We start from the raw sequence: 25948 nt of genomic DNA, 5'->3' as shown, positions 1-25948 counted from the left end.
GTGGTGGCTGCATCATGCTGTGGGGATGCTTCATTGCAGCAGGACCTGGAAGACTTGTGAAGGTAGAGGGTAAAATGAATGTAGTGAAATACAGGGAAATCCTGGGGGAAAACCTGATGCAGTCTGCAAGAGAACTGTAACTTGGGAGAAGAGCTGTTTTCTAGCAAGACATGACCTCAAGCATAAAGCCAAAGCTACACAGGATTGGCTTAAAAACAAAGTTAATGTCCTGGGGTGGTCAAGTCGAAGTCCAGACCTCAATCTAATAGAGAATTTGAGGCTGGACTTGAAAAGGGCTGTTCATTCATAATCCCCATGCAATCTGACAGAGCTTGAACAGTTTTGTAAAGAAAAATGGGGAAAAATTGCAGTGTCCAGATGAACAAAGCTGATAGAGACCTATCCACACAGACAATTTTGCAATTGCTGCCAAAGGTGCATCTACTAAATAATGACTTTAAGAGGGTGAGTAATTATGCAATCAATTATTGTGTTTAATAATGGTAATAAATTTAGACCAACTTGTAGAAATTTATTTTCACTTAGACACAAAGATGTCTTTTCTGTTCATCAGTGTCAAAAAAGCCAAATTAAATCCAGTGTGATTCAATTTTGTAAAACAAAAAAAATCATGAAAACTTTTAAGGGTATGAATACTTTTTAATAGGCACTGTATGTTACTTTAAGGAAATACAAAAATTTCTCCGTAACATTTAGGTTTTTGGAAAGTGAATATTTTGACATCTAAAATTTGCTCTTTTCTACTTAATACGCTAGTGTAGAAGACAAAAAAAAGCATCTGAAACAAAACTAAAAAATCTAGGGTGCCTAAGACTTCTGCATAGTACTGTAAATCTGAATAAACAGAATTCTGCTCCATTTATTCACTTTATTCTTTATAGAATCATTTCAGTAATTTCTGTATATCATATTCATGTTTTGGCATAATTAAAGGAAGTAATTGTTTACACTGTTTTTAAAAAAAGTGTAGGTTGCTGGTGGTTCCAAATTAAATTAGAGTTTTTGTTGGATACAATGGTTATATTAAATTCCAGCATATACTTTTCTGTTGAAAAAATGTGGTACACAATATTTAACCCATCCAGCATTATTGTTGAGATCAAATATATTTGAGGAAAGATTGATCAGGAGGGACTATACAGTATATATCCCCTTTGAATAATGGCAGATCTGAGAGTGTAATTCTCTTGGCTAGATCAAAAATGAATGGTCTCAAACTATGATAGGTTCAAAGGTGCATCATTGAGAGGAAAGCACAGCAAGCGCATGGTACCCACCTTCACTTGGTGATTTGCTCCAAATTACACTCCTGTGATATGAAAGCCTGTCATTGTTCCATCTTAATTGCAAAGTTGAAACTCCTGAGTTCTCTCAGTGGCAGGGAAACATAGCAGCAAATCGCTCTACAGTGCCTGTGATTACTGATAAGGGTTCAATTCCTGCTGCTTCCAGTAAGGAGTTTGTACGTTCTCCCCGTGAATGTGTGGCTTTCCTCCGGGTGCTCTGGCTTCCTCCCACATTCCAAAGACGTATGATTAGCGTACTGAGTAGTGAGCATGCTCTGGCGCTGCACTTGCACAATCCGGGCTGATTTGATGTAAAAATGACACATCTCATTATGTTTTGATCTAAATGGGACAAATAAAGCTAATCTTTTTTCGTCTTTAATCTCTCTATCCTACACTCCTTTCTCCAGAAAGTGCGCATCACAATTTTCTCTAGAGCAATTAAGGGTGGGCAATAAATGCCAGCTTTACCAGTATTTTTCTAAAAAAAACACCTTATGGATCAGCTTTTCTGAACTGAAGTGAGTAAGCTTTGGAATTTGCATATGTTGTAAGGCCATTCTCCACAAGGGAATATTAGACCCTTCAACATCTCACATCTTCTCTGCCATTCAAGGAGATCATTGTCGCTCTTTTAATTCAGCAGCCCTTTCCTGTCAATGTCCTGTAGATACTTAGTCTCTAAGTTCTCTTGGGTGAAGAATTCCAAATATTGTCTACATCTGGTGAAGACATGGTCAAGAGTTTCTGTTGTTGTTCAGAAAAAAGACATCAGAATGGGGAAGAAATGTTATCTAAGTGACTTTGACCATAAACTGATTGTTGGTGGCAGACACAGTGCTTTGAGTTATCAGAAATTGCTGATCTCCTAGGATTTTCATGCACAACAGTCTCCAGGGTTTACAGAAAATGGTGGAAAAACAAACCTTCAGTGAGCAACAGTTCTGTGAGCGAAATATGCCTTGTTAATGAGGGAAGTCAGAAGAGAATGGCCAGACTGGCTCAAGCTGACATCAGGTAACTAACTCAAAGGAGCATCAAAAAAATCAAACTTTGAAATGGATGGGCTACAGAGGCAGAAGACCATGAATATACACTCAGTGGTCACTTTATTAGGTACAGGAGGTACTCAATAACGAGCCAGAGTGTATGCTAATAAAGCAAGAACCTGCAAGTTCTGCAGAGGCAACATCCAACGTCCAGTTTGCACCTATGCCAATGTCTGTCTTAAATGACTTTAAAATACAATTTTTCACTTGCCTTCTGAGATGGATTTGTCATTGAATCCTTGCAAATTGGTGTTTGACACTAACTGTCTTTAGATGCATTTTCAGCACCCAGACATCTCAAACCTACCTATTTCACAATCTTGGATTAAAAAATTAGTCAACTTCAGCAGTTGATAGCAAGAAATTATTTGTTCAACCAGTTCATAACATTAAAAAAAGAATAAAAGTAGGCCAAATGGACTCTTGAGCTAGCTTTGCATCAGGCATGGCAATCATTAGCTGACCACCACTTACTTGCATTCTCCTCATATCCTTTGACTCCTCTGTGCTTGAAATGTCTTCACTATATTCAATGACTCCACCTTCACAGCTTTCTAAGGTAGGGAATTCAAAAAGTAAGGACTCTCTTTATAGCTCCCTTTTTAAATGGGTGACAACATCCCCCTCCCCATTCTGTGAAATCCTCTTGATATCATATATATTTCATTAAGATCACTCTCATTTTTCTGCATTCAAATACAGTACAGGCCCAACCTGCACAGCATTTCTGTATATGTCAATCCTTCAATATAAAGACCAAAACTGCACATATTGCAGATGCAATCTCACCAGTGCCCTGCAAAGTTACATCAAAATGTTCCGATCTTCATGCACAATATTCCTTCAATAAATACCTATATTCAATTAGCCCTCTGTGCCTGCATGCCAGCACTCTGTATTTCATCCTTTATCCGTTTGCACCACAGTATTTTGTAATCATGCTCCATTTCAATAGTAATTTGCTTTTTCATTCTCATTTACAAAGTGGGTAACCTTGTATTTTGCCATATTTTCTATCCGCTAACTTCCTGCCCATCCAATTAAACTATCTACAGTGCGGACAAAAAGTATTCTTCCCCCTTGGAAGTTTTCATGTTTTATGCTTTTACAACATTAAATCACAATGAATTTAATTTGGCTTTTTTGACACTGAACAACAGAAGACTTTCGTGTTTGAGTGAAAACAAATTTCTACAAATTGGTCCTAGGTTTTTTTTACATTAAACACAAAGTAACTGATTGCAAAATTACTCAGCCCCTTCAAATCAGTATTTAGTAGATGTACCTTTGGCAGCAATTACAGCTCTGAGTGTGTGAATAGGTCTCCATCAGCTTTGCACATCTCAAGGGCTTTCAGATTGCATGGGAATCTTGAGTGAATAGCTCTTTTCAAGTCCAGCCATAAATTCTCAATTAGATTGAGGTCTGGACTCTGACCTGGCCACTCCAAGACATTACCTTTGTTGTTTGTTAGCCAGCCCTGCATTATGCTTGGGGTCACTGTCTTGCTAGAAAACAAATCTTCTCCCAAGTCACATTTCTCTTGCAGACTGCATCAGGTTTTCCTCCAGGATTTCCCTGTATTTCGCTGCATTCATTTTGCCCTCTACCTTCACAAGCCTTCCAGGGCCCGTTGTAGTGAAGCATCCGCACAGCATGGTGGATTGGCTCATCAGACAATAGAACCTTCTTCCAGCTGACTTGAGAGTTTCCCAAGTGCCTTCTGGCAAACTCTAGTTGAGATTTCATGAGATTTTTTTTTCCAATGGTGGCTTTCTCTTTGCCACTCTCCCATAAAGCTGTGACTGGCAAAGCACCTGGGCAACTCGGTTGTATGTAGTCTCTACTGGAGCTTGTAACTCCTCCACAGTTATCATAGGTCACTTGGTGGCCTCCCTCACAAGACCCTTTCTTACACAGTCACTCAGTTTTTGAGGATAGCCTGCTCTAAGCAGATTTACAGCTGTGCCATATTCTTTGTTTCTTAATGATTGACCCAACTATGCTCCAAAGGATATTCAATGACTTAAATTTTCTTGTATCTACCTCCTGATTTGAGCTCTTCAATAAAATTTACACAGAGTGGCTTGGATTGTTGTTTTGTCTTCATGGTGTAGTTTTTGCCAGAAGACTGACTCACCAGCAGTTGGACCTTCCAGATACAAGTGGAGTTTTACTACAATCAATTGAAACATCTTGACCAAACACAGGTGATCTCCATTTAATTATGACTTCTGAACCAATTGGCTGCACCAGGTATGATTTGGTATGTCATATTAAAGAGGGTGAGTAATTGTGCAATCAATTATTGTTTTATATTTGTAATTAATTTAGACCACTTGTAGAGATGTTTTCCCTTTGACCTGAAAGTCTTTTTCTGTTGATTAGTGCAAAAATAAAAAGCCAAATTAAATCCACTGTGATTCAATGTTGTAAAACAATAAAACACAAAAACTTCTGGGGGGGGGGGGTGAATACTCTTTATAGACACTTTATTAAGTAACAGGCAACTTTTCAAATAAAAATTTGATTACTTCGTAGGTATATAGTGCAGTGCATGATTAAACAAGGAATACAAACAGGTGCTAATGGTCAAAGACAAAATGACCCGAATGAACTAAACTCATTAACTGAAACAGAAACAGGTGTAGAAGGAAAGGTGACAGTGTGGCAGATGTGACAGTTTAACCTTTAAATCATCAATTTTTACACCATGGGAAGAGTAAGTATACCAATATGAGACAAGGTGATTATCCTACTATCTGTAAGGTTTCTCCCAAGCAGAAGTTTCATGGCACACAGGAGTTTCAAGATGTGTTGTCCAAGTTCTTCTGAAGCAGCACAAAAAAAAACAGGCAAGGTTGAGGACCAGAAACAGCAGTAGGGCATGGAAAGTGAGTACAGCTGACAAGGGATACATCAAACTAACATCCCTTCTGAATCATCCAGTAATAGTATCAGCTCTGAACTCACAGAAACCACTGGAACCCAAGTCCACCCCTCTATCGTCTGAGAAGTCTTGTCAGAAGTGGTCTTCATGGAAGAATTGCTGCCAAAAAGCCATTTATCCAAAATGGAAACAAAACCCTAAGACTCACCTACACACAGAAACACAAGGACTGGGGTGCTGAACAATGGCAGTAGTACTCAGAATTGGTGAGTAAAAATTTGTGATTTTTGGCTCAAACAGGAGTTTGTCCAGAGAAGAACTAGAGAGCGCTATAACAGATAAGTGTCTGCAGCCAACAGTAAAGCATAGCAGAGGTTCCCTGCAGGTTTGGGGCTGCATTTCTGTAAATGGAATTGATGATCTGGTCAGAATTAATGTAATCCTGAATGCTAAAAAGTGAAGGCAAATTCTCATCCATCACACAATACCATCAGGAAGGCATCTGATTAGTCCCAACATAATTAAGCAGCAGGACAATGACCCCAAACACATGGCCAAGGACATAAAGAACTATCTTCAGTGAAAAGAAGTTCTGCTACAGATGGTATGGCCTCCACACAGCTCTCCCTGATCTCAACATCTTAGATGCTGGAGATCAGGGCTCTATGCAGCCCTGAGAGACAAAAGCAAGCTAGACAGCCAAAGTCTACAGAAGAACTATGGCAAGTTCTCCAAGATACTTGGAACAACCTACCAGCCAAATTTCTCATAACTGCACAACAGTGTACCAAGAGAATTGATGCAGTTTTAAAGGCAAAGTGTGGTCATACCAAATATCATTTGATTTAGTTTTTTACTGCTCTTTATAGTATTTTTTAATAACTAAACTTTTCATTTCATTATTTTTGAAAGCAGCTTTACTTGACAATTTATTTTACATGTGCCTAAGACTTTTGCACAGTATCTAATCTTACTATCACTAATTCACTATATATCCAACCATTTTCAGTCAAAAAGTTCAGATGCTGGAAATCTAAAATAAAAACAGAAGATGACAGAAATACTCAGCAATTCAGGCCTTATCTGTGGGAAGAGAAAATTAATTTTTCAGGTCAAATTTGTTTCTCTTCTCATAGCTGTAACCTAACCACCTGAAAATTTCCAGCTGCTTTGTATATCTGTCTGATCTGCAGTTTTTAGTGTTTTCTTGGAACATCTGATGCTTAAATCAATCCACACAATTTAATTCCACAGCTATGAATTGCTCATTACAGGCTTTGATACATCCATAATTGTAATGATTATTAACTGCAATGACCTATCAGCTTAACTTCAAATAGCATGAAAAAGTTCAGTTACCAGATGCAACTTCTGAGACCAAGAACTCACCTTTCTGCTCTGTGATGAGATGTTGGACAATGACATCAGTCATGCTATCCCTGTAGGCATAACGGTCCTTGTACAAACCATGTACTGTGCTAAAAATGATTTGATAAAAGGCTATTGTACCATCTTGACAGCCTATAACCTTGGAAAAAGAATAACAAACCATAATCACAATAGATTCTGCAGACGCAGGAAATCCAGAATAACACACACAGTCCTGATGAAGGGTTTCGGCTCAAAATGTTGCCTGTTTATTATTCTCCACAGATGCTGCCTCACCTGCTGAGTACCTCCAGCAACTCGTGTGTTGCTCTGAACCATTTGTAAGCTCTCTGCATCAAAATTTAACCATTAACATATGAACCTTTGAGGTGCAACTGAGGCTTGATCTAATTAATTAACAGATTACAGTTTTAAAGGTCTGAATGACTGATTCCTATTAATTATATCCAATTAATATTTAATTCATTACCATGACTTCACAATCATACAAACCATCAGGAGTGTGCTCACCTGCAGAAATTAACCAAAACAAAAGAGAAATTGCTAAGCTAAATACTGAATGGTAATAGGTATATTTCTTTACTTACCCTTTTATAGTTGGGAGACTTAACAGACAGCTCTATGAATTCAATTAATGTACAATAACCTACAATTTTGAGCATTGCTATTTTTGTACATTTTTGGGTCTCCGTTTAATACTAATGCTTATTCTTAATTCAATCACTCTAATGGCAACAGGGATCGAGGAATATTGTCAAATGGTGCATGTCCAAAGATCATTTTATGTAATGACAGTTGTATATTTCAGGTAATTGAAGAAAAATAACCAGGTCAGAAGGTAACTTCTATAGGTGAACATGGTAATCACAAAAATACAATATCCTGTAATGTTGGATTAAGAACAGCATGCATGATCAAGTAGCTATCCTTTGAAGACTACATGCTGTCCAATCAGAGCTCCCAGAATACAACACAAAACATTTGCTTCAAGGCCATCTAATCTTGCAGGCATAAGGCCTCTTATTTGGGTACTAGGCAACATCATCGCTGCCCTTTACTGCTATAACAGGTGTTATGTTTCAGGCTCACTGAGAAGTTTCCTCATCTGCTCTGATAAAATGAGCATTGAATGCCAAAATCGAATTTTTGTCACTTTTTTAAGGGACTGCACGTCTGATTAACACACATCTTACATTCCTCCGTGTATATTTGCAGAAGCAAAGGAATCAATCCTATGTTAGTTAAACAACATAACAAAGCTTGATTCTCCCAGCAATATTATGCAGGACAATAGATTATCTCATGAGGTACTGTTGACAGAACCAAGCTTAGCATTATTAATAAGACCATAAGACAAAGGAGAAACCCATCAAGTCTGCTCCACCATTCCATCATGGCTGATCCCAGATCCTACTCGACCCGATACACCTACCTTCTCGCTATATCTAATCAGGAAACTATCAACTTCCACCTTAAATATACCCATAAACTTGGATTCCAACGGAGTCTGTGGCAGAGCATTAAACAGATTCACCACACTCTGTATAAAAAATATTCCTCCTTACCTTTGTTCTAAAAGGTCGTCCCTCAGTTTTGAGGCTGTGCCCTCTAGGTCTGGATACCCCCACCAGAGGAAACTTCCTCTCCACACCCACCCTATCTAGTCCTTTTACATTCGGTAGGGTTCAATGAGATCCCCCCAGCATTCTTCTAAATTCCTGTGAGGACAGGCCCGAAGTTGCCAAATGCTCCTCATATGTTAACCCCTTCGTTCCTGGAATCATCCTAGTGAACCTCCTCTGGACTATCTCCAATGCAACACAACCTTTCTGAGATATGGGGCCCAAAACTGTTGACAATATTCCAAGTGCAGTCTGACTAGTGTCTTATAAAACCCCAGCATTATCTCCTTGTTTTTATATTCTGTTCCCCTTGAAATAAATACCAAATTGCATTTGCTGACTTTTCCACAGACACAACCTGTAAATTAACCTCTGGGAGTTTTGCACAAGCACTCCTAAGTCCCTCTGGACCTCTGCTGTTTGAACCTAATAAAAAGAATGGATTAAGAGTACACAAAAAATAGCAAAAATTGTCCATAAAAATTGATGTAAATCAAGGGTGAAGAGAAGATGATCTTACAACATAATTGGAATCTGGCTTCACCCTGCAGGTCCAGACCCAGGATTGTTGCTCTCCAACAGTGCCAAGGCGAACTCCATCTTTGGTATACAAAGAGACTTGCTTATCTGATCCTCCCATCACAATATACTCTCCTTTGGTGAAGTAGCTGACACAACATGGGTCAAAATTCAATGTTCTGTCTTTTCCAATCTTGAATTTTAAAAAAAAAATGTCATGTTTTGATAAAATGTAATCAATGCATTAAAGGAAGATTTTTAACTTTAAACAATCTAGTTTTAAGAACTGAATTTAAAAAGAAAATAATATTTACTATTATTCAACTTTTAGCATGAGAATTCCTTATAAAATTGTTTGGTTAATTTAATACAAAGGTTATTTCTCATGGGCCACCAATAAATGTTTACATGATTTAAGAGTCTACAATGTAACAGCAATACGTTCCAAAGTGATACACTGGACACATTAAACATAAACATTGAAACCATAATTAGCAAAGATTATACTAGTTTAAATAAAGATATTAAATGACCAATAAATTGTATTGGAATTTGACCCTATACTCATATTTCACACAATCTTAGCTCGTCAAACACTGAAGCTACAATTCAAATACATTTTAAAGGCATCTAAAAATGCATTTTCACATTAATATGCATACAAGTGTCAGTTAAAAGGTAAATGCATATTAACGTTGAAAAGAAAGAAAATGATTGATATATTCAGTGGATTAGGTAGCATTGATGAAGAAATAAAGCTAACCTGTCAGGTCAATGATTTCCCATGAGGAAAGTTCTAAACCTGCTGCAGCAAGCGAGCTCTAGGTTACTCTGCGAACAGTCAGTGGAAATAAGGAATGGAACTCCTGCCTGTAAAGGACTCCACAGTCCTTTCATGATTTCAGAAGGCTTTTTTAGAAACTGCTGATCAGTTGAAATTTTATTTTAAAATAATTGAGTTCTGTATTATAAAATCAAGTTCCACAACCTTTTGTAGTTGTTTAAATAAAATGAAGCTGAAAATTACCTCAGCCATGAGACTGGTAATATTCAGAATAAGCACAATGACTGTATTAACATTAACTGAGTCAAAGTTGACATCATGATGGAGGTTTTTTAAGTCACTGTAAGCTTAAATATAAAATAACTAACTTGATGATGACAGAAATCCTATGAAGTAGTTAATGTTTCTGAATGGTTATTTATCTAAACCTTTTAACAATGATTTTTATTTATTTGTAACACACTACCTCTCTTAAACTAAGCACTTCTTCAAATTTATTTTTGTGCTTAGACCGATCTGCCCCTTTGCACAGCATTCTCTCTCTGAAAAGCATCAATAATTCAAGAGGAAGAAGGGGAGTGGGAGGTAGCACAGAAGCAGGAGCAAGTAGAGGAGAGGGGAGTGCGGCGGAGAGGGGGGGAGGGGTAGTGGGATGGGGAGAGAGGAGCAGGGAAGAGGGGAGGGTGAGGTGGGAAGGTGGGAATTGGCATCATGTACAACTCTCTAACAAATCCAACCTACCACTTAATCCCCATACTGATTCCATTATTGTCTCAAAAATATATGTTCTGAACAAACTCAGTAGGTAAGCATTTGTAGCCCAAGGGTGCATTGTTGAGTTTCCTAAGGAAGAAAAGTTCATTTCTTTTCTTTTATTGCAGTTATAGTGAGCAGTTTTTGTTTCTGACTAGTCATGGCTAATTATTGCACTTTCTTCACCCTTGTACTTATACACCCACATCCTGTCATTTTAGATTTGATAATGATTTATCAATAAGAATTCTGAGCCAAGTGGAAGGATAAATCCACATGTATAATTTTTTGACACTGTTGCATTGAATCCATGATAAGGAGGACAAAGTACCTATCAGAAGGAGCTTTCACACCTGATGATCACATAGATTAAATAAACTGGACTCATATATGCAGAAAAAATAAACTACTTTGTTACTCATTCCTGTACCTTTCTACCAAATACATAAATCTTTCCCAAACATACTTGCTTGCCACTCAGTTGGTAGAAAGAAAGTCGCTGTCCCCAGTCTGCCACAGCAAGAATATCAGTGTGTTCATCTCTGTAAGATGCAAAATAAATGCTCAGACAGTTTAAGTTGACTGTACATAATATAACGTTAGTACATGACTTATGGTATCATTTATAATCAATATATTATTAATAGATACTTTCTGCCATCTACTTTCTGATGACTCAATTAACTGGCTCAGAGGTTTGATGTTTTAACTCCCACTGTAGGACAATAACCCCTAGTTATCTGTTATTCTGTTAATACATTGATAGAGTAATGAGAATAGCCTATGTTGTGTTCTTTGTGTGAGATGTAGAAATTCTGAGAGATCTATAGCCTCCTGAATAGCTACATCCACACCAGGTGCGCTGAGCTGCAACTTCTCAGAGAATGTATTAAGGACTGGAGCTGTACCTCAATGACATTTGGCTCTTATGAGAAACTAAGGTGATAGCTAAGAGCTACAGGGAGGTAATCACCCCCTAAGTTGCAGGAGGTAAGCACCTGGGTGACAGTCAGGAGTGGAAAAGGAAATGGGCATACATTTAGAGTGCCAATATGGCATTCCCCTCAATAATAAGTACACCCCTTTGGAGAAGCTGCAGTGACTGAGTTTCTGGCACTATAGCTCAAAGGGAAAGGGGGAGAAGAGGACTGCAGTAGTAATAGGGATTCCATACTTAAAGGAGTTGGCACAACATTCTGTGGACACGATAGAGACACCCAGGTAGTATGTTGCCTCCCAAGTGCTGGGGTCAGGGACGAATCAGATTAGGGCCATGGCATTCTAAAGGGGGAGGGTGAGCAGCCTTAAGTTTTTGTACATATTGGCAACATATTGGTAAGAAAAGGGAGGAGGTCCTGCAGAGAGAATTTAGGGAGCGAGGTAGAAAGATGAAAAGCAGGACCACCAGGGTAATAATCTCTAGATTGCTGCCCATGCCAAGTGCAGTGAGGGCAAGAATAGGATGATTTGGCAGATGAATGCATAGTTGAGGAACTGGTGCAGGGGGTAGGGTTTCAGATTTCTGGATCATTGGGATGTCTTCTGGGGAAGGTATGACCTGTTTCCAACCTGGGGTTCATGGACCCTTTGCTTAATGGTATTGGGCAATGGCATAAAACAGTTGGGAACCCTGGTTTAATCTAATTTGGCAGGGGGATGGGAAACAGAGTGATGGGGCAGTTGGTATACCAGAAATCAAACCCAATAGAAGTGAGAATGTAATGTTGAGACTTTAAAAAGCACTGGTGAGGCCTCAATTGGAGTATTGTGAGCAAGTATGGGCCCCTTATCTTAGAAAGGATGTGCTGAAACTGGAGAGGGCTCAAAGGAGGTTCACAAAAATAATTCCAAAATTGAATGGTTTGTTATATGAAGAGCGTTGGATGGTTCTGGGCCTATATTCACTAGAATTCAGGAGAATGAAGGGTGACCGCATTGAACCTATTGAATGGTGACAGGCCTATGGTGGGAAAGTCTAAGACCAGAGGACACAGCCTCAGAATAGAGAGGCATCCTTTTAGAACACTGATGAGGAAGAATTTATTTAGCCAGAGAGCGATGAATCTGTTGAATTCCTTGCCACAGGCAGTTGTGGAGGCCACGTCTTTATGCATATTGAAGGCAGAGGTTGAGAGATTCTTGATTGGTCAGAGCATGAAGGGATACAGGGAGAAGACAGGAGACTAGGACTGAAAGGAAAACTGTATCAGCCACGATGAAATCGCGGAGCAAATGCGATGGGCCAAATGGTCTAAATCCTCAAGGAAGTGGCATAGGATCAGAAGATGTAGAATTGTTCTGGGTAGAGTTTCAGAAATCTGAAACCCTGCCCCCTGCAGCAGTACACTCAGCCACACATTCATCTGCCAAATCATCCTGTTCTTGCTTTCACTGTGCATTACACAGGCAGCAATCCAGAGCAAAACCTGTAGGGTCTGTTCAGGAAGAACAGACAAATGATAGGGCAAAACAGTAGTCAGTGGGATGAGTTGCAAGGGGACAAAATTGGAAAGGGTGACAAATATAAGGTGGTGGCAAAAGGGCATACAGGAGCGAGATATACCAGTTAGTTGAGTGGTGTCGCAGCAACAACCTTGCACTTAAATTCAGCAAAACCAAAGAGCTGATTGTAGACTTCAGGAAGGGTAAGATGAGGGAACACAAACCAATCATCATAGAAGGATCAGAAGTGGAGAGAATGAGCAGTTTCAAGTTCCTGGGTGTCAATATCTCTGAGGACCTGACCTAGACGCCACATATTGATGCGGCTATAAAGAAGGCAAAACAGCAGCTATACTTGATTAGGAGTCTGAGGTGATTTGGTTTGTCAACTAAAACACTCAAAATCATCTACAATGTATAGTGGAGAGCATTCTGACTGGCTGTATCACCATCTAGTATGGAGGGGTGGGGTAGGGTGTGGAGAACTACTGCACAAAATGGAAACAAGTTGCAGAAATTTGTAAAATTAATCAGCTCTATCACGGGTACCAGCCTCCGCAGTATTCAAGACATTTTCAAGGAGAGGAGCCTCAGGAAGGCAGCATCCATTATTAAGGACCCCACCACCCAGGACATGCCCACTTCACACTGTTACCGTTGGGAAGGAAGTACAGAAGCCTGAAGGCACATACTCTACGATTCAGCAACAGCTTCTTCACCTCTGCTATCCGATTTCTAAATGGACACTGAACACATGAACACTACCTCACTACTTTTTATTACTGTTATTTTGCAATACTTATTTTAACTTAACTATTTAATAGTATATACTTAATGTAACTCAGTTTTTTCCTCTTATTTATCGTGTATTTCATTGTACTGCTACTGCAAAGTTCGCGAATTTCACGGTGTATGTTATACTTAAATGCATTCAGTAAAAGGTAGATGATCTTGTAGCACAGTTAGAAATTGGCAGGTATGACACTGTAGGCATCATTGAGATGTGGCTGAAATAAGATTACAGTTGGGAGCTTAACATAGAAACACAGAAAACCTACAGCACAATACAGGCCTTTCGGCCCACAAAGTTGTGCTGAACATGTCCCTACCTTGGAAATTACTAGGCTTACCCATAGCCCTCTATTTTTCTAAGCTCCATGTACCTATCCAAAAGTCTCTTAAAAGACCCTATCGTATCCGCCTCCACCACCGTTGCCGGCAGCCCATTCCACGCACTCACCACTCTCTGAGTAAAAAAACTTACCCTTGACATCTCCTCAGTACCTACTCCCCAGCACCTTAAACCTGTGTCCTCTTGTGGCAACCATTCCAGCCCTGGGGAAAAAGCCTCTGACTATCCACATGATCAATGCCTCTCATCATCTTATACACCTCTCATCCTCCGTCGCTCCAAGGAGAAAAGGCAAATTCACTCAACCTTGCTCCCCAATCCAGGCAACATCCTTGTAAATCTCTTCTGCACCTTTGCTATAGTTTCCACATCCTTCCTGTAGTGAGGTGACCAGAACTGAGCACAGTACTCCAAGTGGGATCTGACCAGGGTCCTATTTAGCTGCAACGTTAACCCTCGGCTCTTAAATTCAATTCCATGATTGATGAAGGCCAATACACCATATGCCTTCTTAACCACAGAGTTAACATCCAAGGATACACATTGTATCAAAAGGACAGGTAAGTACACAGAGAAATGGCATGGCCCTGTTGATAAAAAAAAATGTAATCAAATCTTTAGAATGAGGTGACATAGGATCGGAAGATGTTTGTAGAATCGTTATGGTAGAGTTAAGGAACTGCAAGGTTAAAAAGACCCTGATGGGAGTTACATACGGGCCTCCGACTGTAGCCATGATGTGGGCTACAAATTACAATGGGTGAGAAAAAAGTCAGGTAAAAAGGGCAATATTACGATGGTCATGGGGGATTTAAATATGCAGGTAGATTGGGAAAATCAGGTTGGTGCTGGATCCGAAGAAAAGGAATTTGTAGAATGCCTATGAGATGGCTTTTTAGAGCAGCTTGTGATTGAACCCACCAGGGAAAACGCAATTCTCGACTGGGTATTGTGTAATAAACCGGATTTGATTAGGAGCTTAAGGCAAAGGAACTCTTCGGAGACAGTGATCATAATATGATAGACTTCACCCTGCAATTTGCGAGAGAGAAGCTAAAGTCAAATGTATCAGTGACAAGGTGCCACACCTGAGGCTGCTTAGCAAGATAAGAATACAGTAGAGTAAAGGGAATTACAGAGGCATGAGAGAGGAGCTGGCCAAAGTTGGTTGGAAGGGGACACTAGCAGGGATGACAGCAGAGCATTATTGGCTGAAGTTTTTGGGAGCAATTCTGCAGGCACAGGATAGATATATCCCAAAGAAGTATTCTAAAGGTAGGATGACACCACTGAGGCTGACAAGGGAAGTCAGAGGCAATATAAAAGCAAAACAGAGGGCATATAATAGAGCAAAAGTTACTGGAGAGCTAGAGGATTGGGACGTTTTTAAAAATCAGCAGAAGGTAAGTAAAAAGCCATAAAAAGGGAAATATGAAATATGAAGATAAGCTAGTCAATATATATCAAAGGGGATACCAAAAATTTTTTTCAGATATATAAAGAGTAAAAGAGAGGCGAGAGTAGATGCTGGAAAATGACATTGGAGAGGTAGTAATGGGAGACAAGGAAATGTTGGATGAACTGATTAAGTATTATACTTAGGTCTTCACTAACTGCAGAATGCCAGAAGTTTGAGAGTGTCAGGAGAAGTGAGTGCAGTTGCTATTACTAGGGACAAGATGCTTGGGAAGTTCAAGGGTCTGAAGGTCGATATAGTTGCAAGAAAAAGTTTGTGAACCCTTTGCAATTTCCCGGTTTTCTGCATTAATTAGTCATAAAATATTGTCTGATCGTCATCTAAGTAACTATAACAGACAAACACAATCTGCCAAAACTAATACCACACAAACAATTGTACTTCTTCTCTTCAATACTAAGGATATCATTTAAACAATCACAGTCTAGTTTCAAAAAAGTATATCAACAACAGAACGGTTCAAAAAGAATAAAATTTGTGTTTTGGAATGGCCAAGTCAGAGTCCAGACCTTAACTCAATTGAGATACTGTGACATGACCTGAAGAGATCTGTTCATGGCCAAGACCCTCCCCCTCGTACCCCATCTGTTATTTATTTTTATACACACATTCTTTCTCTCACTCTCCTTTTTCTCCCTCTGTCCCTCTGAATATACCCCTTGCCCATCCTCTGGGATCCCCCCCCCTCCAAGGAGGGGGGGGAACCCAGAGCGGGAAGAAAGACGGGGGGAGGGGGACCCAGAGGATGGGCAAGGGGTATATTCAGAGGGACAGAGGGAGAAAAAGGAGAGTGAGAGAAAGAATGTGTGTATAAAAATAAATAACAGATGGGGTACAAGGGGGAGGGTCTCGGCCTGAAACGTCGACTGTACCTCTTCCTAGAGATGCTGCCTGGCCTGCTGCGTTCACCAGCAACTTTGATGTGTGTTGTTTGAATTTCCAGCATCTGCAGAATTCCTGTTGTTTGAGATCTGTTCATGCAAGACATCCCAGATATATTGATGAACTGAAACCTATACACTCATATAGAATACGTGGAAATTTACTCGGACAGCTGCCAAAGTCAAGATTCAATCCAGGTCTCTTTGTATTTACAAGGTACAATGTCAACAAAGTATTACCCATGTAGACCAATGCTGTGATAAGAAAATTACAACCTTTTCTGTTTTCTTCATCAGACTCCTAATCAGTGCAAATAGGTAACATTTTTTTTTGCTGGCAAACTAAACAAATTACAAATCGGAATCAAACTGATTGGATGCACTTCAACATGTTCTAACAGAGTTGAGAGAAATGAAATTTTCATTTGATATGTTCAAGTAGCTTTTTAGCCAAGTTCTCACAGTCAATAGGCATTTTGGAAACCAACGCTGTAGCAAAAGTTTCAGTTTCTATATCCATAATTCACAATATACATTTAAATAGCTATTGCCAGGTTTTAGATGCTCAGCACTGACTGCAACGAATTTTGGCAAGTTTACCTGGCTCTGAAGAGTATTCATTCTAAAACTCTCAAAGAGTTTAGTATACCTTGAAAATCCATAAAGTTTATTAACTGGATATTGAAGAAAATACAGTTCAATTTAGGTAGAGTTCTACTTTAAAAAAAAGATTACCTTCGTACTTTTTTGTTACTTTCCTGCTGTTAGCATTACAAGTGTACAAGCAACTGAATATATTGTTTTTGCATTTGTATGATTTTAGATCTTCTTACTTACTTGGAAGGATTCCAGCAAATCGACCATATCGGAACACCACCAGGTCGTTCAATTCTCACTTTCTCCTCTCCATTCTTACTTCGAATACTGACAATACCACTGAACAAGCCAATGGCCAAATACTGACCATCATTTGTCCAACTATCAAAGTGTAGCCAAAAAAAAAGAACATTAAGAAAAACATTTGTTTTAAACAGGACTATGTTCCAAGGCAAGAACATCTTTACTAATGCAAGTAATCTTAATTTTTGACTAATTTTCTCCGCTTTCTCTACCTGCTTGACTATCGTATGAACTAAACACCTTGTTCATAGGTAGTGATAGGATGGTTGAGCACTCCCTGCGGCTACTCCTGCTCCTCTAGCATGCAGATCATATGAGATGGGATTTCAGCTCAATAATTCTGTTTAAATGCAATGCTCTAGAAGGGCAATTCAAAATTTAAATTTGATAATGTCTTCCAAAATATGAGTGACAACTGAAATATTTGCAGTAATTTTCAGGTCATGACCCAAAGTCTTCAGAACATGTTGCAATTTTACTAATCCAATTACAGCAACAAAATATTTCTGGTAAACATTGGTTAGGAAGGTGAATCTCCCAAAATCTAGGGTAATGACAATATCCAACCCTACCTGTAGGCTAGCCACTGAATACAAAGATGTCCTTAGCTCAACCTAAAGGGAACTTCTATCTGATGCTTACATAAGAAGGCATGAATAAACTAGCTGCATTAAAAATTCATACTGCTGACAAATTTTACTTCCCTAACTCAGAAGTTTGTATTTCAGAAAATGGTTAGTTTTGAAAGTACTTGAGAAGTCTGCCAAAAGTTTGCAAATTTTACCATGAATCATTGAAGCAGTATCATATTCATATATACACCAACATATTTAAACATTTCTGATTCTCTAAGACTGTTCACTGTTGCAAATTATTTTAAGACTTAATGAATCTGTAGTCCTTCTCAACTGCAATAAATTGTTAAACCAGCACAAAGCAAAATGTCTAGATATACAACATCGCAAACCTATGTTAAGAAACATGCAACTGTACCAAAAAGAAATATCATCACAGTTTTATAATATGTCGACTTGGAGCAAAAACAGCTTGTAACCACTATAAGCTAACATCAGCATTGGAAACATCTTTAAAACTAAAAAGCATTGATAAATGTAGCATGTCTGATTTACCTGCAACAAGTGATTTTGCTATTGACTTTGTGCTTGGAGACAGATTTTTGCTCTGGAGACCACAAACCTAGAATCAAATTGTTTTAAACACCAAAGAAAAATAAAGCTAAATTATTACAAATGTGGGAATTCTAATCTCACAATAATTGAATTCAGTAAGTCAGCCAGAACATTAAAATATAAGAAATATAAACAAGGGGTTATGTAGTGTATCGTAGACACAAAATAATCTGCAGATGCTGGGGTCAAAGCAACACTCACAACATGCTGGAGGAACTCAGCAGGTTGGGCAGCATTCGTGGTAAAGATCAGTCGACGTTTCGGGCCGGAACCTGATAAGTCCTGACGAAGGGCTCTGGCCCGAAACGTCGAATGATCTTTTCCACGGATGCTGCCTGACCTGCTGAGTTCCTCCAGTGTGCTGTGAGTGTTGTCATGTAGTGTATGTTTCTTCCCCCCCAAGGGGGTTTGAGTACACATCTGCAAGAACAGATAACCTGAACCATGGAATTGGTCAGGAAACACAACCTTCTGGACTCTAGCTCCAGAAAACATTATAAATTCTTCTCACTCTACTGTAACATTCTAGTACTACACTGTTAGTTGCTGATTCAGTTAGCTCATTCATTACTATCATCTATCCAGCTGAAGGAACCACATACCACTGGAAAATTACTAAAGGCTTAGACTCCTGCACTCCTACCATATTGTTCTCCTTACCTGCTTCACTTGCAGTCACTCTCCTATCCCTGACCAAATCAACACCCTATGGTTGTGCCTCTGCCACAAAGCTTCCAAATTCCCTTCCCTGCTCCTGATGTGTTCATGTCGACAGCTTAATGACAGAAACACAATTCCTTGAACCATAAACACATCATGCACATTTACCCTGGATCACACGAGCACTCAGGAGCTCCACCTGCTGGCAATAAAATCAATGTTAAATTGCTTGACATCTTATTGAAGAAGTCCCTATAATTGCTTAATTCTTTTTCTACAGTGCTCATTTCCAAAGTCACTAATAAGGAAGACCTTATCATCAAATGTAATAATAATAAACAATAGTTTTAGTTTTTATTTAGGTTTTGAAAATATTAAAAGATAAAATTACCAAAATCACTGGAGGAACAGGACGCCAGCTGGTGCGTTACTGGATTATATGCAATGCACTGAATGGAATCATTATGGCTACATTAGAATGAAAACAAAATAAAGTTAATCATTTTAAATCAGATCATCAACAGATATTGAGTATTTTCCACTCCACTATATTGTACTAAGTATGTATTAGCCTACTACAGGACAGTAAAACACTTTCTGACTGTTCCCAATAATTTGGTGACTCACTCATTAGTCTGGAGTGTGACTCAAGCATTCAGAGTACAAAAAAGGATAAGGTCTGGACAGGCAAAACACAGTAGGAGACTCCCACTATCTCTCTGTAACACTGTATCCAGCATATGTGGAGGGCAATATTCAGCATCACTGACAGCCACTGACTCTACGTCCACACTACGCCGGATAATTTTGAAAACGCCGGTTTCGAGTAAAAACGACAGGCGTCCACACTAAGCATTTTTCAAAATATCTCCATCCACATTAGATGGATATTTGGGTGAATCTGCTCCTACTGGGCATATGCAGGACACACAGAAAACAAGCGAAGAGAAAACAGTATACTTGGTGCGCGTTTGTCCAGTTACAGAGTAGAAAAATTTAAAAGGAATTGCTCTTGTCTCTCGCGCAGGAGGACTTAAAACTAAAAAAAACAAATACTGGAGCGTATGGAGGCAACCGACAGGGAGTTCACGGGCAGTATGACCCGGCTGACGACGAACATTGAAAACCTGACTAACTCTGTTGCATTAATAAAGCACCCTGTTAAATGTCTGCATCAGTGTTATCTTGTATTTCCATACAATGTTACATTAGGCTGTTACACATCTATTGCCAGAGAAATACTTGCATAAATAGGTAAACCACCTTCATACAAGTAAGGACAGAAAACGGGGTAAAGTGAGTATACTTATTAATTCAGTAAGCTATGGGTCAAAGTATTTGGTGAGTACATTTCTAACTCTTCTGGCTTCAGTCTCGTTGCCCTCTGTTCTGAAATTGTTAGGTTATGTGGGGGGTTGCGTTCAAGAAAACAACGAAATGCCGCGCTGTGGCCATCTGTTCCGGCACGTCATGACAGCGTTTTTAAATAGTCAAAAAAGCTCACTTTACAATTTAACTCAAGCCGTTCACACCAACTGCGCATTATAACAGCCATCCAGCAGTGCTTGCTCAGTACCAAGCAGAAGCGTTGTTGTTGAGGTGTTGTCATGACAGCTTTTTTAAATCTCTCCGGTTACCCTGTACACTACAATAGATATTCGGCGTTTTCAGATTTATTCACTCTGGAGACCGTTTCTGAAAATCCTCGTTTTCGGGGGCTGAAAACACCGGCTCAAGTGTGGACGGGAGGTCAAAACAAAGAGAAAAAGCTTCGTTTTCAAAATTATCTGGCGTAGTGTGGACGTAATTAGGCTCAACTTTCAGATTTCTGTGACCACCCACAAAGCTAAGTTCACACATGATCACATCAATCTAGAAGGCAGAATAAGCCAAACAATCAATAGACATTGTTAAATATAATTGACTTCCATTGATTGGATTACTCAGATGAAAATAAGTTGAGTTTATTGTCACATTTACATGGAGGTTCACTAAGAAACTTATTTGCAACAGCATTACAAGCACATAGCATTGCATGCCAGATACAACCAGGTGCCAGGTTATCAGAACGTTACTATAAATTGGGTCTGAACGTTATCAACATGGTTCTTGGCTGAGTTAGTGTAAGCTTATGAACCAGGTGCCACTGCAAAAATGATGAGAAACTGAACAATAAAAATCAGCCCCACTGGTTTTCTTGTCAATCAGGAAAAATAGCTAATCTGTGATTGCATAAAAAACATCTCAGCTCCTTTCATCAACAGCAACATTTTATCAATTGCAGTCAAAGGAATATATAAGAAAATTGTAACAGATCTCAAGAGCTAGCAGCAGGCTTCCATTCTTATAGTCAGCATTCTCTCTGGCCCAGCTTGTTCTCTTCCTTACCCACAACTGAAAATAATAATTGGGGAAAGATTTTCATTTTAGTTTCTATTTTAGCAAGGACCCAGAAATCAATTTAATAACATTAACATTTAAATTAAAATTTGACCTTCCTTTGGAAACTATTTCCAGGAGTTCCACAATGTTACCCTTCTTAGCAAAGGACATCAATAAAGAAAACTTACGTATATTTCAAGATGCCTTCTAGTTTAGAGGTCCAGATAATAACACTCTTGTCAGTGGAACCTGATGCAAATCGTTTACCTGAAATAACCATAATCAATTCATTAGTTCAAGCAGAAGAATAAAAATTAATAAAATTAAAAGTTCAAAGTAAAATCTATTATCAGAGTACATACATGTCACCAGATATAACCCTGAGGTTCTTTTTCTGGGGCATACTTAGTAAATCTATAAAACAGTAACTGTAAATAGGATCAAAGGACAACAACTATGCAAAAGCAAATATAAATAAATAGCAATAAATAACAAACATGAAATAACAAAAGAGTTCTTAAATGAGTGTAGTTACTTCATTTTGTTCAAGATCCTGATAGTTGAGGAGTAGTAACTGTCTTGAACCTGGTAGTGCAAACCCTGAGGCACTTGTACCTTCTACCTGATGGCAGCAGCGAGAAAAGAGCATGGCCTGGGTGGTGAGAATCTTTGAAAATGGATGCTGCTTTCCTACAGTAATGTTTCATGAAGTTGTGCTCAATGGTTGGGAGATTTTTACCTTTGATGTACTGGGCCAACTCCACTGCCTTTTGTAGGATTTTTCCGCTCAAAGGCATTGGTGTTCCCATACCAGGCCGTAATGCAGCCAGTCATCACACTTTCTATTACACATCTTTGGAAGTTTGCCAAGGTTTTTGATGACATGCCAAATCTCCGCAGACTCCTGAGGAAGTCCTGTGCTTTCTTCAAGTCTTCTGTGATAGTAACAACCAGGAATTTAAAGTTACTGAGCCTCTCCACCTCTGATCCTCCGATGATTACTGGCCCATGGATCTCTGGTTTCCCTCTCCCGAAGTCGACAATCAGTTCCTTGGTCATATTGTCATTGAGTGAGAGGTTGTTATTATTACACCACCCAGCCAAATTTTCAATCTTTCTCCTGTATTCCAATTCATCTTCACCTTTGACACAGCCCACAACAGTGGTGTCATCAGCAAACTTGTAAAAATAAAATTAAGTTTCAAATCTGCAGGTTCAAATTGTCTGAATAATAAACTATTATAATATATATACTGTAAGACCACAAGATATAGTTGCAGAATTAGACCATTTGACCCATCAAGTCTGCTCCGCCATTTCATCATGGCTGATCCAATTCCCTCTCAGCCCCAAATCTCCTGCTTTCTCCCTGTGTCTCTTCATGCCCTGACTAATCAAGAATCTATCAACCTCTGCTTTAAACATACCCTTAAACATGATTTGGCCTCCACAGCCGCCTGTAGCAACGAATTCCACATATACAGCACTCTCTGGCTAAAGAAATTCCTCGTCATCTCCATACTAAATGGACATCCCGCTATTCTGAGACAGTGTCTTCTGGTCTTAGACACTTCCACCATAGGAAACATCCTCTCCAAATCTACTCTATCAAGGCCTTTCAATATTTGAGATGTTTCAATGAGATCTCCCCCCCCCCCCCCAACTCTTCTGAATTCCAATGAGTAAAGACCTAGAGCCATCAAATGATCCTCATATGATAAGCCTTTCAATCCTGGAAATATTTCTGTGAACCTCCTTTGAACCCTATCCAATGTCAGCACATCCTTTCTTAGATAAGGGGCTCAAAGCTGCTCACAATACTCCAGATAAGGCCTCACCATTAACATCCTTGCTTTTATATTCTAATCCTACGGAAATGAATGCTAATAATGCATTTACCTTCCTCACCAGGGGATCTTACACAATGACTCCCAAGTCCCTTTGCACCTCAGATTTTTGAATTTTCTCTCCATTTAGAAAATAATCTATGCTTTTATTTCTTCTATCAAAGTGCATGATCACATACTTCCGGACACTGTATTCTATCTGCCAGTTCTTTGTCCATTCTCCCAATCTGTGCAAGTCCTTCTTAACCTCTTCATTTCTTCAACACTATCTGCCCCTCCACCTATCTTTGTATCATCTGCAAAGTTGGCCACAAAGCCATCAATTCCATCATCCAAATCATTGACACATAATGTAAAAAGCAGTCCCAACAAAGACCCTTGTAGTACACTACTAGTCACCAGTAGCAAATCAGAAAAAGCTTCCTTTATTCCCAAACTTTGCCTCTTGCCATTTAGCCAATGCTCTATCCAGGCTAATATCTTTCCTGTAATACCATGGGCTTGTTAAGCAGTATCATGTGTGGCACCTTGTCAAAGGCCTCCTGAAAATCCAAGTACACAACATCCACCAATTCTCCTTTGTCTATCCTACTTGTTATTTCTTCAAAGAACTTCAACAGATTTGTCAGGCAAGCTTTTCCCTTAAGGAAACCACGCTGACTTTGGCCTTTTTTAGTATGTGCCTCCAAGTACCCTGAAACCACATTCTTAACAATCTTCTCAACCACTGAGGTCAGACTAACTGGTCTGTAATTTCCTTTCTTCTGCCTCTCTCCCTTCTTGAAGAGTAGAGTGACATTTGCAATTTTCTATTCTTCCAGAACTATGCCAGAATCCACTGATTCTGGAAAGATCATTACTAGTGCTGCCACAATCTCTTCAGCACCTTCAGAACCCTGGGGTATAGACCATCTGGTCAAGGTGACTTAGAGTACCTACCTTCAGACCTTTTAGTTTCTCAAGCACCGTCTCCCTAGTAATAGCAACTTCACTCACTTCTGACCCCTGAAGCTCCAGTATACCGCTAGCGTCTTTCATAGTGAACTTAGGCAAAATATTCAATAGTCTACCATTTCCTTGTCCCCTATTACTACCTCTCCAGCATTATTTTCCAGCAGACCACTATCTACTCCCATCTCTCTTTTACCCTTTATATATCTGAAGAATTTTTTGGTATCTTCTTTAGTATTATTGGCTAATTACCTTTGTATTCCATCATTTCCTTCTTTATGACTTTTTAGTTGCATTCTGCTGGTTTTTAAGCTTCTCTAACGACTAACTAATCTTCGCTCTATTATATGTGTCTGAACACCCGTGCCAATAACTGATCAATCATTGATCAAATTCCCTAAAGGACACAAAAATTTTAGTCTTCAAATTATGGACCTGGCCACTACTGCCTCAGCAGTATAAGTACAGATCCAAAAATTTGACTTCTTGCATAGCAAGAAAAAAGTGTGAAAGGAAGGTTAAGACAGTTGTGATGGTCATGGTGGAGATGGAGGTTGAGGTGAAGAATGAAGAATATAATTGTAAATTGAAATGTTAAAAATATGCAGAGCTTGATTCAAGCGCAAAGGACCAAGTGGTTCAATTTGCACTGAATTAAAATTTTGCTCAGGAAATCATAGCTCATTGTCTGCATTAGAAAGAGCAGACAAGTTTAAGCTCCCTTTATTGATCATCAATCACGATACCTGCTAAAAATGAATATTTTCAAGAATTTTTAAACAGCTGTGAAATGGTTTAAATAGCCACCATATATTGTAAACAGAAGTTACTAATGAGGCTCCAAGAACACTGTGGGAAGCTGTGGGAGCCCTGGCTGAGATCTATGCATCATTATTAGCAACTGGTGAAGTGCTGGAATACTTGGGTGGTTAATGACATGCCTTTAATTAGGAAAGGCTGCAAAGAAAAACTTGGGAACGATAGAAGAGTAAGCTTAACATTTTTTTTAAACCAGTGGGGACTCTGGGGGATTAGATACACAAACATTTGGAAAGACAGGAGTTGATTAGGAGTAGTTAGCGCAGCTTTGTGAGTGGGAGATGTCTCATGAATTTGAATGAGCTTTCTGAAGTGGTAGCCAATAAGGTGGCTGGGGGGAGATTAGTTTATATGGATTTCAGTTTGGCCTTTGATGAGGGTCCACATGGCAGGCTGCTGTGTAGTTAGAATGCATGGAATCTAGAGTGGGCTAAGGCAGGGGTCCCCAACCTTTTGCGCACTGCGGACCGGTTTAATATTGACAATATTCTTGCGGACCTCGCGTGCGTTCAAGTTCAACAGTGGGCATGACAGGGAATAAGGAAAGGTGCAGCTGACTCATAGTGGTTCATATCGCCAAACCACATCGTTTCCTCGCGGCCTGGTGGTTGGGGACCACTGGGCTAAGGAACGGCAAATGGAGTTTAATTTGATTAGTTACGGCGTATTGCATCTTGGGAAAACCAATGAGAGTAGGACTGCCAGTGAACAATAGGGCCCTGAGGAGTGTTGTAGAGCAGAGGGACCAAGGAGTACGATTCCCTGAAATGGATTTTGCATATAGACTTATGGCACACTGGCCTTCATTAATCAGTGCAGTTACACTGCAGTTGTACAAGATATTTGGAATATTGTATGGAATTTTAGTCAACCTGTTTTAAGAAATTTTCCATTAAGCTGGAAAGAATGCATAGAGATTGCATAGGTGCTGGACTCAAGGACTATGTTATGGAG

The 25948-nt window shown here is 39.3% G+C and overlaps 1 protein-coding gene across 4 annotated transcripts in view; it reads right to left on the bottom strand.

The window, feature by feature from the left end:
• The window catches only part of ift122 (intraflagellar transport 122 homolog (Chlamydomonas)), a 166783-nt gene that overhangs the window by 114529 nt on the left and 26306 nt on the right, over window positions 1–25948 (bottom strand). For 3 of the 4 annotated variants that reach the window (XM_072280751.1, XM_072280753.1, XM_072280750.1), the window contains exons 4-10: window positions 21566–21644; window positions 19387–19463; window positions 18276–18342; window positions 17083–17223; window positions 10780–10855; window positions 8778–8969; window positions 6636–6774 (exon numbers count right to left, since the gene is read on the bottom strand). In XM_072280751.1, coding sequence (XP_072136852.1) covers window positions 6636–6774; window positions 8778–8969; window positions 10780–10855; window positions 17083–17223; window positions 18276–18342; window positions 19387–19463; window positions 21566–21644 — 771 coding nt within the window. The remainder of the gene's footprint in view (window positions 1–6635; window positions 6775–8777; window positions 8970–10779; window positions 10856–17082; window positions 17224–18275; window positions 18343–19386; window positions 19464–21565; window positions 21645–25948) is intronic. The other variant, XM_072280752.1, reaches the window with a different exon arrangement.

Source organism: Mobula birostris, chromosome 16 (assembly GCF_030028105.1).
Source record: "Mobula birostris isolate sMobBir1 chromosome 16, sMobBir1.hap1, whole genome shotgun sequence".
NCBI lineage: Eukaryota > Metazoa > Chordata > Chondrichthyes > Myliobatiformes > Myliobatidae > Mobula > Mobula birostris.
This window is presented reverse-complemented; position numbering and strand designations above follow the sequence as displayed.